Source organism: Chrysochloris asiatica, unplaced genomic scaffold (assembly GCF_000296735.1).
Source record: "Chrysochloris asiatica unplaced genomic scaffold, ChrAsi1.0 scaffold00230, whole genome shotgun sequence".
Lineage (NCBI taxonomy): Eukaryota > Metazoa > Chordata > Mammalia > Afrosoricida > Chrysochloridae > Chrysochloris > Chrysochloris asiatica.
Window position 1 is genome coordinate 3,241,395 of NW_006408748.1, and position 12,713 is coordinate 3,254,107.

The following is a 12,713-nucleotide window of genomic DNA, read 5'->3' on the forward strand; positions in this document are numbered from 1 at the left end:
ATTATGTGTGTACGTTTTATCACTTGGTTGACTTTACAGATAAAATCAACTTCTGTTTCTTGGCCTGGTGGAGTTGGGGGTGCACGTGGTTGGGGATAACAGATCCAAGTTTGCTTTGCTAAGGGGAAGTGGGCCCGACTTTTCAGTGAGCTCAGGGGAATGGGGTTGAGCAGTTATTCTGTGATGGGGTACACATTTCTACGTTTAATCTGTTTGCCCATAAGGAAGTACCCTGGCATAAAAAAAAAAAAAAAGAAAGAAAGAAAGAAAGAAAACCAGAAACAATAACAAAAAAGAGGTTCAATGTTTTTTTCTCTTTCTTTTCCCAGTTGAAAACGAGGCTCTGGAGATTTTCGAAGTAGCCTGTGCTTCTTCCTGGATGGACAGGGACAAGTAAAATTTATAGGGCGCCACTGAAGGTGTGGAGAACACAAACCCACCTGGCTTCATGTCCCCTTACTGAATGGCGTTTGCTACAGCAGCTCACTGAGCACTGTGTTCCTTGAGATTCTGAACTTGCAACAAGGAAACCAGCCGGGGAAGATGCTGAGTTCTATCAAGTGTGTGCTGGTGGGAGACTCCGCTGTGGGGAAGACCTCTCTGTTGGTGCGCTTCACCTCAGAGACCTTCCCGGAAGCCTACAAGCCCACAGTGTATGAGAACACAGGGGTGGACGTCTTCATGGATGGTATTCAGATCAGCCTGGGTCTCTGGGACACAGCTGGCAATGACGCTTTCAGAAGCATCCGCCCCCTGTCCTACCAGCAGGCAGATGTGGTGCTAATGTGCTACTCGGTGGCCAACCAGAACTCTTTCCAGAACTTGAAGAACAAGTGGATTGGGGAAATCAGGAGCAACTTGCCCTGCACTCCTGTGCTGGTGGTGGCCACCCAGACTGACCAGCGGGAGATGGGGCCCCACCGGTCATCCTGTGTCAGTGCCATAGATGGAAAGAGACTGGCCCAGGAAGTGAGAGCCAAGGGATACCTTGAGTGTTCAGCTCTCAGTAACCGTGGGGTACAGCAGGTATTTGAGTGTGCTGTCCGAACTGCTGTCAACCAAGCTAGGAGGCGCAACAGAAGACGGCTTTTCTCCATGAATGAGTGCAGCATCTTCTAGACCCCGAAGAGAGCAACACTCACATACTCACTGCAGAGACTAATGGATAGAGGGAGAGCTGGCAAACCAGAGGATCCATGCTCTTTCTGGAAATATCCTGAGCAGTGTTTCCTTTTGGATATAGTTCTTGAAGAGACTTAGTCCCTGACTGGACTCTAGAAATAACTTCTTGCTCAGTCTAATAGAAAACTCTGTGAGACACAAGCAGCAGTGATTATTCCATCTCTGATAAGAAAAAAGTTTTTACATTAAAAAGGTCTCCATAAATTTGGACAATGGGATGTGTTTCCTGAAGAATTCCACATGTAAGGACACATTTTATGTGTCTTGTACCATGAGGCTTCAAAAAGTTTGTGGAAAAATCCCATTACTTTTTAATTCCATTGTTCCACAAATTGTTTGAAGCCCTCTCATTTATAATTAAGGCTTCACACTTGGAACTTCTTTTCCTACCAACTTACAAACACAAACTCTTGAACCAGTGAAGTGACTCCATGGGGCTCTGCCATGTGTTTGTAGTATTGTTATTTTCTACTGAAGCAGTAATAATATTGTTGAAACTGCTCATCTGGATTTTACCAGGTAATTAAAAATTTGAAAGACCTAAACTAATGCTTGTGGTTAATTTCCCACCTACCTTTCTTATTCAAACCGGCAAATCAAAATATATGTTTAATAACATTTTAATACTGCCTAGTGTGACATTGTATGACAAGCACTGGATTGCTAACCACAAAGTTGGTGGTTCAAACCCACCAGCTGCTCCTGGGAAACCCTGTACTGGTCACTATGAGTCAGAACTGACTTGATAACACTTAAATGATTTGAAAGTCCTAACCTATATTTCACTATCATTATGAAAGAAACTTTAAAACATGTACTATATGACCTTTCATCCAAGAAGCTCCAGTTATGCACTAAATAGACCCTGGTGTGGTTTTGTAGGATAAACACTGGTTTGCTGAGAAGTTGGCAGTTCAAACCCACCAGCAAACAGGGTTACTATGAGTTGGAACTGACTCGATGGCACACAACAAGAACAGACCTAGCTCATTCATAAGGAAGATGGAAAGGAACCCTTGCAGATGGAGATCAGATTGCTCCATGTACTAGCAGCAGAATCTGGGACAGAACCACAGTAGCCCACATGCATTTCAGGAACTAGAGAAACGTGCTTGCTTCTTCTGCCACTGTGGTTTATATCTGACTGCAGGGCTTGTAAAAGAGAACGATTCTGTGTCATAGCAATTTAGCAAACTCATTCCTATTTGAGCCCTCAACTCAGCTGACATGCAACTTAAATGATTAATTTTAGTATCTCCACAGAATAATTAAGTAAGTGTTTAATATATGTATATGCAAATGAAGGAGTCCTGGTGTGGCACTGTGGGCTAATGCATCAGACTGCAAAGATGTTTGAATTTCAAGGTCGGTGGTTCAAGCTCATCAGCTGCTCCTTGGAACCCCTATACAGGGTTGCTATGGATCCGAATGGACTCAAAGTACTTAACAACAACAACAACATGCAAGTTAAGGGGTGGGGAAAAGGTGAAAAGGTGGAATTTTTAGCTTTTACTATTTCATGAATGTGGAGCATCTGAGTGAAGAAAATTACTAACTAGTGAGATGGAATACAAACACACAGAACAGGAAAGCTATATAGCAATTACTCAGATACTTGATAGAAAGAGATTCGGGAAAATACTAAATAGGAGTGAGCACGTGCGCACGCACGCGCACGCACGTGCACACACACACACACACACACACACACACACACGATACCAGATCCGGTTCTATCTAACAGCTTAAAAGCAATGGTCCTGCTGGTCTGTAAAAGCAGAAACTTTTTTCTGTTTGAGGCAAAAATTGTAAAGGCTGGCCTAATCAAATAAAACTTACAACCATTGGGAATCACAACCAGGGTGATTATTTGTTGTGATGCATTGCACACAATGGTACAGAAGCTGGCATTAATGACTATGAGTATAATTATGTTGACATGACCAAGCCAAAATTTTCAGTTTCTCTGTATATTTATTTATAGCTAGAATCACTGTCAAAACCCAACACTGTTCTCCTTTGCCCACACTGCTTTCTCCTTGTCTCCGCTCATTCACATTCAATAAAAAAGCTGGAACCTGAGTCTCAGTGGCCATGGCTAATATTCCCTCACTTCCCTGGTGCTGACGTATCTGCCTTCACCCTGACATTTCCAGATCTCCAGTCCTGTGACTTGTCCTTGAGACTGTGTATCACCTGCATCCTTTGACTTGAGGACACCTGTACCCAGCTCTCTACACTGGGTGTCCTGAGCATTCAAAGGGTGGAGATGGGTAGCTCATATCCACTGATAGCCTCTCGGATCCTTCTCCCTCCCCGCAGCACCAACACACTCTAATTCAGGAGTGGGGAGCCTTTTTTCTATCAAGGGTCATTTGGGTATTTATAGCATAGCAAAATCAATTTATGCTGCTATGAAAAAAGCCCCTAGATTAATTGAACTTTGAGTCCCACCTGCGGTTGCCAGGCCACAGGATTTGGTGGGCTTAGGGCCATATATTCTTCACCCCTGCTCTAATTTATGCAGATTCCTTCAGGGCTGACTTTGTGGGGAGTGGGAGAACTATTTAATGCTAAAACAGAATTTCTATTCATTAAAATTGGCTGTCCCCAAAGCTTTTCTTTCCTTGTTGTTGAAGGGAAGTGGGAGGAGGGGGTGTATGAATATTGGAAGGGCCAGGGAAGACTAGAGAGGACAGAGTCAAGTAACAAAGACTCCCTGGCAATTCTTCACTAGGCTTTTAGTTGGACCAGACACACATAATGGGGCTTCTGCCGACAAGCTTAAAGGCTCCCTCTAGGGATTCTAACCTCAGAAAGCAGGGCAATTTGTGTATAATCCTCCCCAGTGATGGGACCCGGAGCACATTAAGGCTAATGGACATCTTTCTTTCCTACTAGACTCGTTCCTTGAAGGCACTGAAAACAGAACAATAATCCTTTGTCACCAGTCAGTTGTCTCATGGGCACTCCATATGTGTCAGAGTAGAATGGTGCTCTGAGGGTTTTCAATGGCTGATTTTTTAGAAGTAGCTCTAGGTCTTTCTGAGGAAACTCTAGGTGGTGGAGTTGAACCACCAACCTTTTGGTTTGCAGCCTAACTTGTTAACTGTTTGCACCACCCAGGGGATTCTCTTAAAGGCATTCTTTGAAATTTCTCAGGACTGAGCATTGGGAAGAAATAGGAGCTGAACTAAACTGGAGAGGAAAAGACAAGAATTGGGCTGCTGTGTGGTCTCAGTGGTTTGGAAGAGAATCAACCCCTAGCCAACCTTACAGGAGTAAGAAGGGAAATCAGGTCATTTGGGTGGAATCCATGTAATTGCTGTTGTTTATAAGTACGTCCTATGTGTGAGTATATTTATTTTTGCCTGCCCAGACTCAGACATTTCTTCTATTTCAGATATTGTGATACCTTTCTGTCAATTCTTAACTATACCAAATTGTAACATTAAATATGCTTTCATTTACATTAAAGACTTGTCAGTGATTTGAGTGGCTGAGTGATTCATCCTATTCGGTCTTACTTTATACTGACTATTTAAATGGAGAATGAGAATCCACTGAGATAAAATTAGGCTGACAAGAGAGCTGAGAACAACCATTTTTTTGTGTGCATAAAAGACTATTTTACTATTGTGATTCATAAGATTTTTAAAAAATTTGTTTTGCTATTGTTAAGAATATACACAGTGAAACATACACCAGTTCAACAGCTTGTACAGGTGTAATTCAGTGACAATGATTACATTCTTTAGGTTGTGTAGCTATTCTGAACAACAACAACAAAATGACCAACCAGTCTGCACATAGTATTCTACTCAGCTGGGTCCAATCCACTGTACTGCCCACACAGAACTCAGACACCAAGTTCCAAGTTTTTACAATCACAGTTAACTATTACTATCACAATGGACTCTTATAATCCTACCAGCGTCTTCTCCCTCCTTTTCTTAATCAGACCCATCAGCAAAGAGTTGGTTGGTGGGAGTTACCAGAACTATGGGTAGAAGTTGTTGTTACATGCTGTGGAGTTGGTTCTGACTCATAGTGACCCTGCATAGGGTTTCCAAGGTTGTAAATCTTTACAGGAGCAGAAAGCCTCATCTTTCTTCTGCGGAACAGCTGGTAGTTTTGAACTGCTAACCTTGTGGCTCACAGCCCGATTCATAACCATTATGCTACCAGAGCTCCTTATGGGTAGATGAGCCATTATGAAATCATTCACTGCACTGAACGTTTTCACCCTCCTGAGATGTTCCTGTATCATTAACATAAGCTTATTGTCCCCTAAGGTTCCTATCTAACCTTTTGAGTTGCTATTATCAATTTGATTCAATATAGCAGTTTTAAACATTTTTTATTGTGAATTGAGTAATAGTTTACATGGGAGAACGTCAGTTTTATACTCATTGTTTCATTGCAATGATTAAAATCCCTTCCATGCATCATCATTCAACAGTATTTGCTTCTATTCTCTGTTTGTTTGTTTTTTGGGGGGAGGATGTACACAAAAACACTCAAGAATATATAATCATTTAAACAACCACAGGGCACATTCTGCAAGCCTGCCTCCTGGCTGCCAACACACAACCTTTCTCTTTCCATGAGTCTGGATTCTTCAGCTGCTCTCTCTCTCCATGCCCTCATCTCTGTCTCCGTCTCTGGTGTCACTGCTTCTCTGTATTGGGTCCCACATTCCGTTTGTGCTCTTCTCCCTTGATGGTCCTAGGGTCCTCTGTTCCTGGACTGTAAGATTAACTACTCCCCCCTTTTTGTTAAAAAACTTCTACCTTTACAATTGTGACAATCACAATTAGTCATGATAACAATTACTCACTATTGAATCATAAGAATCTTATTCCCATCTCCTTTCTCCAGACCCATCTAGACAAGATGAAAACTATTCAGTGGGGATTTTACCTCCCCCCACATCCCCACCCTCCGCAAACTCTGAAACTAAACTCCTTCTTGAAAGCTTGTAAGCCAGTCATTTCATGCCTTTATAGCCCCTCCCCCCATTTTAGGTAGCCAATGTACACTATGTTGTTGTGTTGTTGTGAAGTGCCGTTGAGTAGGTTCTGACCCACAGCGACCCTGTATAGGGTTTCTGATGAGCAGCTGGTGAACTTGAACTGCTGACCTTGCAGTTCAAACGGCTTTGCAGTCTGGCACATTAACCCACAGCTCCACACCAGGACTCCACAGTTCTTAAAAGAGCACAATGCTCAAAGCAGACTTTTTTTTAACCACTTAAACTATTGTTTGGTTTTTAAGAAGACTTTAAGGGATTATCTCAAAGCTAAAGTTTCAGGGATTCATCCATCCTGCATAGTTTCAGAAAGCCTAGAGTGCATGAGAATTTGACATTCTGTTCAGCATTTCCCCCCTTTTGATCAGGAGCTTTCTATAGAATCCTTGATCACAATGTTCAGTAATAGTAATTAGGCACCATACAATCCTTTTGGTCTCATGGAAAAGGAGGCAGTTGTTCATGGAGGCAATTAGCTACATATTCCATTTCCTCCTCCTATTCCTGATTCCTCTTCCTCTGTTGCGCTAGGAAAATAGAAAGCAATTGTGCCAGAATATTATAATAACGGTTAAATTTTGAGTGTTTCATAGTTGCTGGACACCGTGCTAAGCACTTGTGTGTACATCAGCTCACCATATGATATGTAAGTGGCCACATTGTGAGTCCCATCTTACTCAAAGAAACCTGTAGCAGGCTGCACCGGGAGTCTTGAGCAGCTTTGTCGAACTCCAAAGCTCTGCTCAACACCACCATCCGTACCCCACTTCCTCCCAGAGCAGCCTGACTGTATGGCTTTGCCACATCCGACCTCATGTAGCCTTGTAGACCTCACCCCTAGCAATCAAGTGGTCTGTATTTAAATTTTTATTTTTAAATAAAACATTCTACGTCTGGGTCTAGTCATTTCCTTTCATCTTTCTTTCTGGAAGAGAACAGGATCTGACTAAGTCACAGAGCACCATCATTTACAAAAAAATTCTCTTTCTGCTATGGAGATATTGAAATCCTAAACCCTGGTACCCTGTGAAATGTGATCTTGTTTGGACAACATCTTTGAAGATGTCATCAGTTAACAGGAAGTCATGTAGGAGTAGGATTGGTCCTCATCATGTATGAATGGTCCTTATTTTTAAAAAATTAAAAAAAGATGCAAAGGAGCTTCAAAAAGTTCATGAAAAGTAGAATGAAAAGATAATGGAAAATTTCCATGAACTTTTTGAAGCCCTCTCCTGCAGACAGGAGGACAGTAGAATACCATAGGATACTGTAACTACAAGCAAAGGAATGCAGGAGCTACCAGAAACTAGAAGAGAGGTTAGAAAGAATTTCTTTCTCAGAGCCTACAAAGAAATCAACACACTCCACAACTATGAGACAATGTTTGTTCTTAAAAACCACCCAGCTTGTGGTATTCGGTTATGGCAGCCCTAGAAAATGGCTTCACTACCCCAACTCTAATTTCAAATTATATTTGAAATATCTTTCATAGGTTGATTGCATGTGGATTGCCAGAGATGAGATACATTGCGTCTTGATCTTTTAAAAACTTGGGAACATTCTTTTCCATATCTTACTTTTCCAACCCTCCGTTTTCAGGTATTTCCTTTGGATGAGGGAGTGAGACAGGGGGAAGAGGGCCTGATTTCTTTCCTTCTTTCCATCTTAGGATCTGGTACCAAATTGAATTGAGTCCAATCCACACAACTCAATGGTAGTGACACTTTTCCTGATAAACCAGAGAAACAATCATTGATCAAGATCTCAAGCAACTTTTTACAAGCTAAAATAAACCACAGAAATTCCTGTTGGTGTGTATTCATAGAGTATTTGGATAAATCTAGCAGTCCCACTCACTTTTCAGTAGGTTCTAAAGTATATCCTAACATGGAGCTTAATATTTAATGAAAGATAGAGAGAGGGGAGGGCTGTTGCTCTGTAGGACAAATACTGGATTGCAAACTATAAGGTTGTAGGAAGTTGTCGGTTCGAGCCCACCTATTGCATGTAGGGAGAAAGATGAGGCTTTCTACTCCCACAAAGATCTACATCTTTGGAACTTCTCTACAGGGTCGCTATGAATTGGAACTGACTTGATTGGGCTTAACAACAACAACAACAACAGAGCCATCATCAGAAAGTAAGTAATGGGATGCATTTTGAAGTCAGAAAGTCTGAGTTGTGTGTCTTTCAGCCTCAGTTTCCCCTTTTTAAAAACAGACATTAATTCCTGTGTTATTTGTAGAATTAGTACAATAAAGACCATGGAAGTGCTTTGTATTTGTAGATTACTGTTCAAATGATAGTGCTATTAGGTTTTCAATTGGTCCCCATGCAGACAACAATCTGAATAGTCTTGATAAAATTAAAACATTCTAGAACTTACCAATAGTAAGCCACATGATAGGAAGTCCCACACAGAGCAAGCTCCACATAAAGCAGTGGTCAACAGACTTGTTGTTAGGGGCCGTTGAGTCGGTTCTGACTCATAGTGACCCTGTAGGGGTTTCTAGGCTGTAGATCTTTATGGGAGCAGAAAGTCTCAGTGAGGTAACATAACACGTGACAATAATGACAACAATAAGCAACTACCTTTGAATACTTACTGGTTCCAGGCCCTGTGCTAGCTAGACTTTTTATTCATCATAACATCTGCGTGCCATTCTCCCAATGTAGATATTATTCTCTTATTGTTGAGAAGGAAACAGATGATATAGAAAACTTTCCCTTTTACAGGTATTTTTCACAGTGTCCCAGTTTACCATACAATTCTGATATAATAAAACTCCACTAGCTAACCCACCAGCTGCTGCTCAGAAACAGGGTCGCTGAGTCAGAACTGATTCAATGGCACTTAACAAGCTAAAAATATGACCAGTTATATTTAATGCTCTTTACATTGTTGGATAATTCAAACAATTTGACACCAACCATTTCTCCTACAGCATTCTCTACTCAACTGAGTTCAATAATTCATTGCAGTGGTCACAGAGAACTCAGACATCCTAATCAGTTCTGGGATTTTTTTAGGGACGCTAACAGGTTACAATTCAGGGTCAGAAATGCCCAGGGCTCAGTTAGTCCAGTCAGCTGCTGATAAATTGCCCATAGGGCACACCACTCCACCATAAGCCTCAGCCTGAAGGCACTTGGCTCTAGCTCCATGGGTCAGCAAACCTAGCTCCCCCACTCTATAAGCAGGCTTCCTACCCAAAGTCAATCAGCTGTCCTTGCTCCGTGGGTGGAAAGCCTACTGCTCTGTCTGGTGCTCTGGCTCTTGGTTCTGCTGCTGCTCCTCCTTCTGCCACTCCTCTGGCGTTAGAGCCTTCTGTCCCTGGGTCAACGAGTTTCAATGCACAGGGATCTTGGGGTACTAAGATGAGCTCTACTCCTGGCTTCTCTTCCTCTTCTTTTCTTAATGTAGGTGTTTCTTTTTTATTGAGAAACTTAAACACTTGGGTACAACAAATTAAACCAATTTCTGTGGGAGAGGGAATCAAAACCCACAATAGAAAAAAAATATATATCTGGGCTGCATCAGAACCCAGAGAATATATTCTTATAATTGGAAAATTCTAGATGTTTTGTAATTGGCCTTTTGATACAAAATGTCCTATTAAATTTGCAATTTGGGGTTCTTGAAGCTGAGGACTATAGGACAAGCTAGAAGTCTTCAAATGAACTGAAATCCAGGAGGGGTTTTATTTGGCTTTTGAATAGTGTTTGCATTGTCTAAGAGGTAGCAGCAGCAACCATGCCCACTTTCTTGGCATGATGAGCCTGAAGAACCACCACAGCTTCATCTGCCTTTGAGTGGAGAGACTCGAGAAGTTCTCCAGTACGTGCAGCCGCTCAAAGCTGTCCATCATCAGCAGCATTCTCATAATCCTTCCAGGAGGTTTGCATGCATTGGTGGGGATCAATGTTCTCTTAGCATCTGCTTCTACTTCCTCGGGGGTGCTGCAGCCAACATGGACTGCAGGGTGTGGGACCTACATTGCAGGGTGAGGGCTGCAGACACTGGAAGCATATTGATGTGGTAGCCTGAGGTGCTGAGTTTTGCACAGCTGTGAGAACACCTTCACACTGGCAGCTGTCAGTCAGCCCATGCTGTGTGGCACCAGTCCCACCAAAGTCCATAACCATGAGGTCTGAGTACTCACTCAGATCCAATTGGAGCCAAATGGCAAAGAGTTGGACAAGACCCAAGCTAGCATTCCTTGGAAGGCTTGAAGTTTCCCACTTTACTATCAGCATGGATTAGGTGTCATTTGTGCTAGTCAGTTGTTGTTAGATGCCATCGAGTTGCTACAGACTCATAGCAACCCTATGCACAACAGAAGGAAACACTACCTGGTCCTGGACCAACCACACAATTGTTACCACACTTGAGCCCATCGATGCTGACATTTGCCAATCCATCTTGCTGGGTATCTTCCTCTTTTTCTCTGACCCTCCCTCCACCTCACCAAACATGATATCCTTCTCCAGTGATTGGTCCCTCCTGACAATATGTCCAAAGTATGAGAGACGAGTTTGGCCATCTTGGCCTCCAAGGAGCACTCTGGCTACACTTCTTCCAACACAGATCTGTTGGTTCTTTTGGCAGCCCATGGCACTTTCAATATTTTCCTCCAACACCGTAACTCAAAAGCATCAATTCTTATACAGTCTTCCAAATCCACTGTCCAACTTTCGCATGTATATGAGGTTATTGAAAATACCATGGCTTGGGGGTCAGGCACACCTTAGTCTTCAAGCTGATATCTTCAACACTTTAAAAAGGTCTTGTGCAGCAGATTTACCTAATGCAATACATTGTTTGATTTCTTCACTGCTGCTTCCATGAGTGTTGATAGTTGATGCAAGAAGAATGAAGTCCTTGACAATTTTAATCTTTTCTCTGTTGATAAGAGTGTTGTTTATTGTGTTAGTCGGTTAGGTATGTGCAATATGATGATCTTCCCTGAACCTGTGGAACTGCTAGCACAAAGTAGCCACCAGCTGCAGGCTGAAACTGACTAAGATAGCATTGGCAGAGAGTGCTTTCATTTTTGCCATTTGTAGCATATACTCTCTGGTCAGGTGAGCCTTTCTCTCCATCCTTTGGGTCAGGGCAACATACAGCTACTTAGAGCCCACAATGCATCCATTCTTCTAATTACTTTTGTTAACTCTTCAACTAATGAGAAGAGATGAGAAGCCGACGAAGCCAAACCCTTTGCTTCTGCCATCCTCCAGCATCATTGATCCCACAAGGAAAACTCTTTCCTCAACTTCTCTTTATCAGTGGTGTCATCAAGTTCTTAATGTAAAGATTCATACCCTGATGATATCGACTAATTCTCTCCTGTTTCAGCTGCTCAAATTTCCATTTTAACTAAGCCTGCTGCTGCATGGCCCATGAAGATGACTTTCCCACTGATTTCTTTTCCATTGATGTCATCCAGTCTTATTGGTATCTTTGTGTTTTTTATAACACACAAAGTCCAAGCCTTTGGATTTTCCACTGCAGACTCCCTTCACCTTGACCCTGAAGGTCTTAACCAAACTGGCTGAACAGCTCTTTCAGACTCTCATCCTAACCTCTTCCCCAAATTTCCTGATATGAACATTGGTGAGTTCCTTGGCTTTGGCTCTAAGCTCGCTTCCTGTTCTTTGCGAGACTTGAATCTGCCCAAGAACACTTGGCGGTCATGGAGGATCATGCCATTCATCATCTCAGTGGCTTTGTCTGCATCCTCTTGGATCTAGAAATGGACAAAGGCATAAGCCTTAGAGCTGGTCTCTTCACACACCGCCTTGGTGGACAGAATTTCTAATGGCAGAAAAAGTATCACAAAATGCCTTGTTATCTATGGATTTGTTCAGTTTCTTGGTGAAGTTGTTTCCCACACCAGATTTTCTCAAAGAGAAATCCCTCTGTAACCATGATTTGCATTGAATTTCCCTAAATCACATCAAAGTTCATGGTGTCCGGCATGCCCTCCGTGACAGCTGGCATCTGGAAGTTGATGTAAGCATAACCCAGGGTTTGGCAGGTAATATTACGGCACAACGGGATGGACAGCACAGGCCCCACAGGACTGAACTTTTCATAGAGCGTGGTCTCGGTGGCCATGGGGTAGCTGCTGGTGGCAGCGTTCATCTCCCAGTGCCCTACTACTCCGAGTCCTGCAGAAGGGCTCTTTTAGGGATCACCACTGGACAGAAGAGCCTCTTCTCAGAGCCTTGGCGGAGGCGGCTTACAGTAACAAGAGTGAGGCTGAGAGGTGCTGGAATCAGCTTAGACACACAGAAGATGGAAAATAGGAGTTCAGGGACAGCTCATAGGAAACGATGCAAAACTTCAGACAAAAGGCATGCAAAAAGCAGTATGGCCTCCCTGGCGGTGGTGATTATATGCCGTGGAGTGGAGTCGGAACTGACTCACAGTGACCCTGTACAGGGTTTCTGAGGCTGTAAATATTTATGGGAGCAGAAAGCCTTATCTTTCTCC

General features: G+C 42.7%; 1 protein-coding gene and 1 pseudogene across 1 annotated transcript; one reads left to right on the plus strand and one right to left on the minus strand.

Moving 5' to 3' along the window:
* The first annotated feature begins 335 nt into the window (after positions 1–335).
* Positions 336–1,119, plus strand: RHOH (ras homolog family member H). The gene has a single exon (XM_006873225.1). It carries the CDS (start codon positions 544–546, stop codon positions 1,117–1,119), a length of 576 nt encoding a protein of 191 aa, XP_006873287.1. The 5' UTR covers positions 336–543.
* A 10,025-nt stretch (positions 1,120–11,144) lies between these two features.
* LOC102837772 lies at positions 11,145–12,362 on the minus strand (annotated as a pseudogene).
* Between the last annotated feature and the right edge of the window lie 351 nt (positions 12,363–12,713).

What these genes read in the sequence shown, in the direction of transcription:
- RHOH (XM_006873225.1), top strand. Translation starts at nt 544, where the DNA reads ATGCTGAGTTCTATCAAGTGTGTGCTGGTGGGAGACTCCGCTGTGGGG.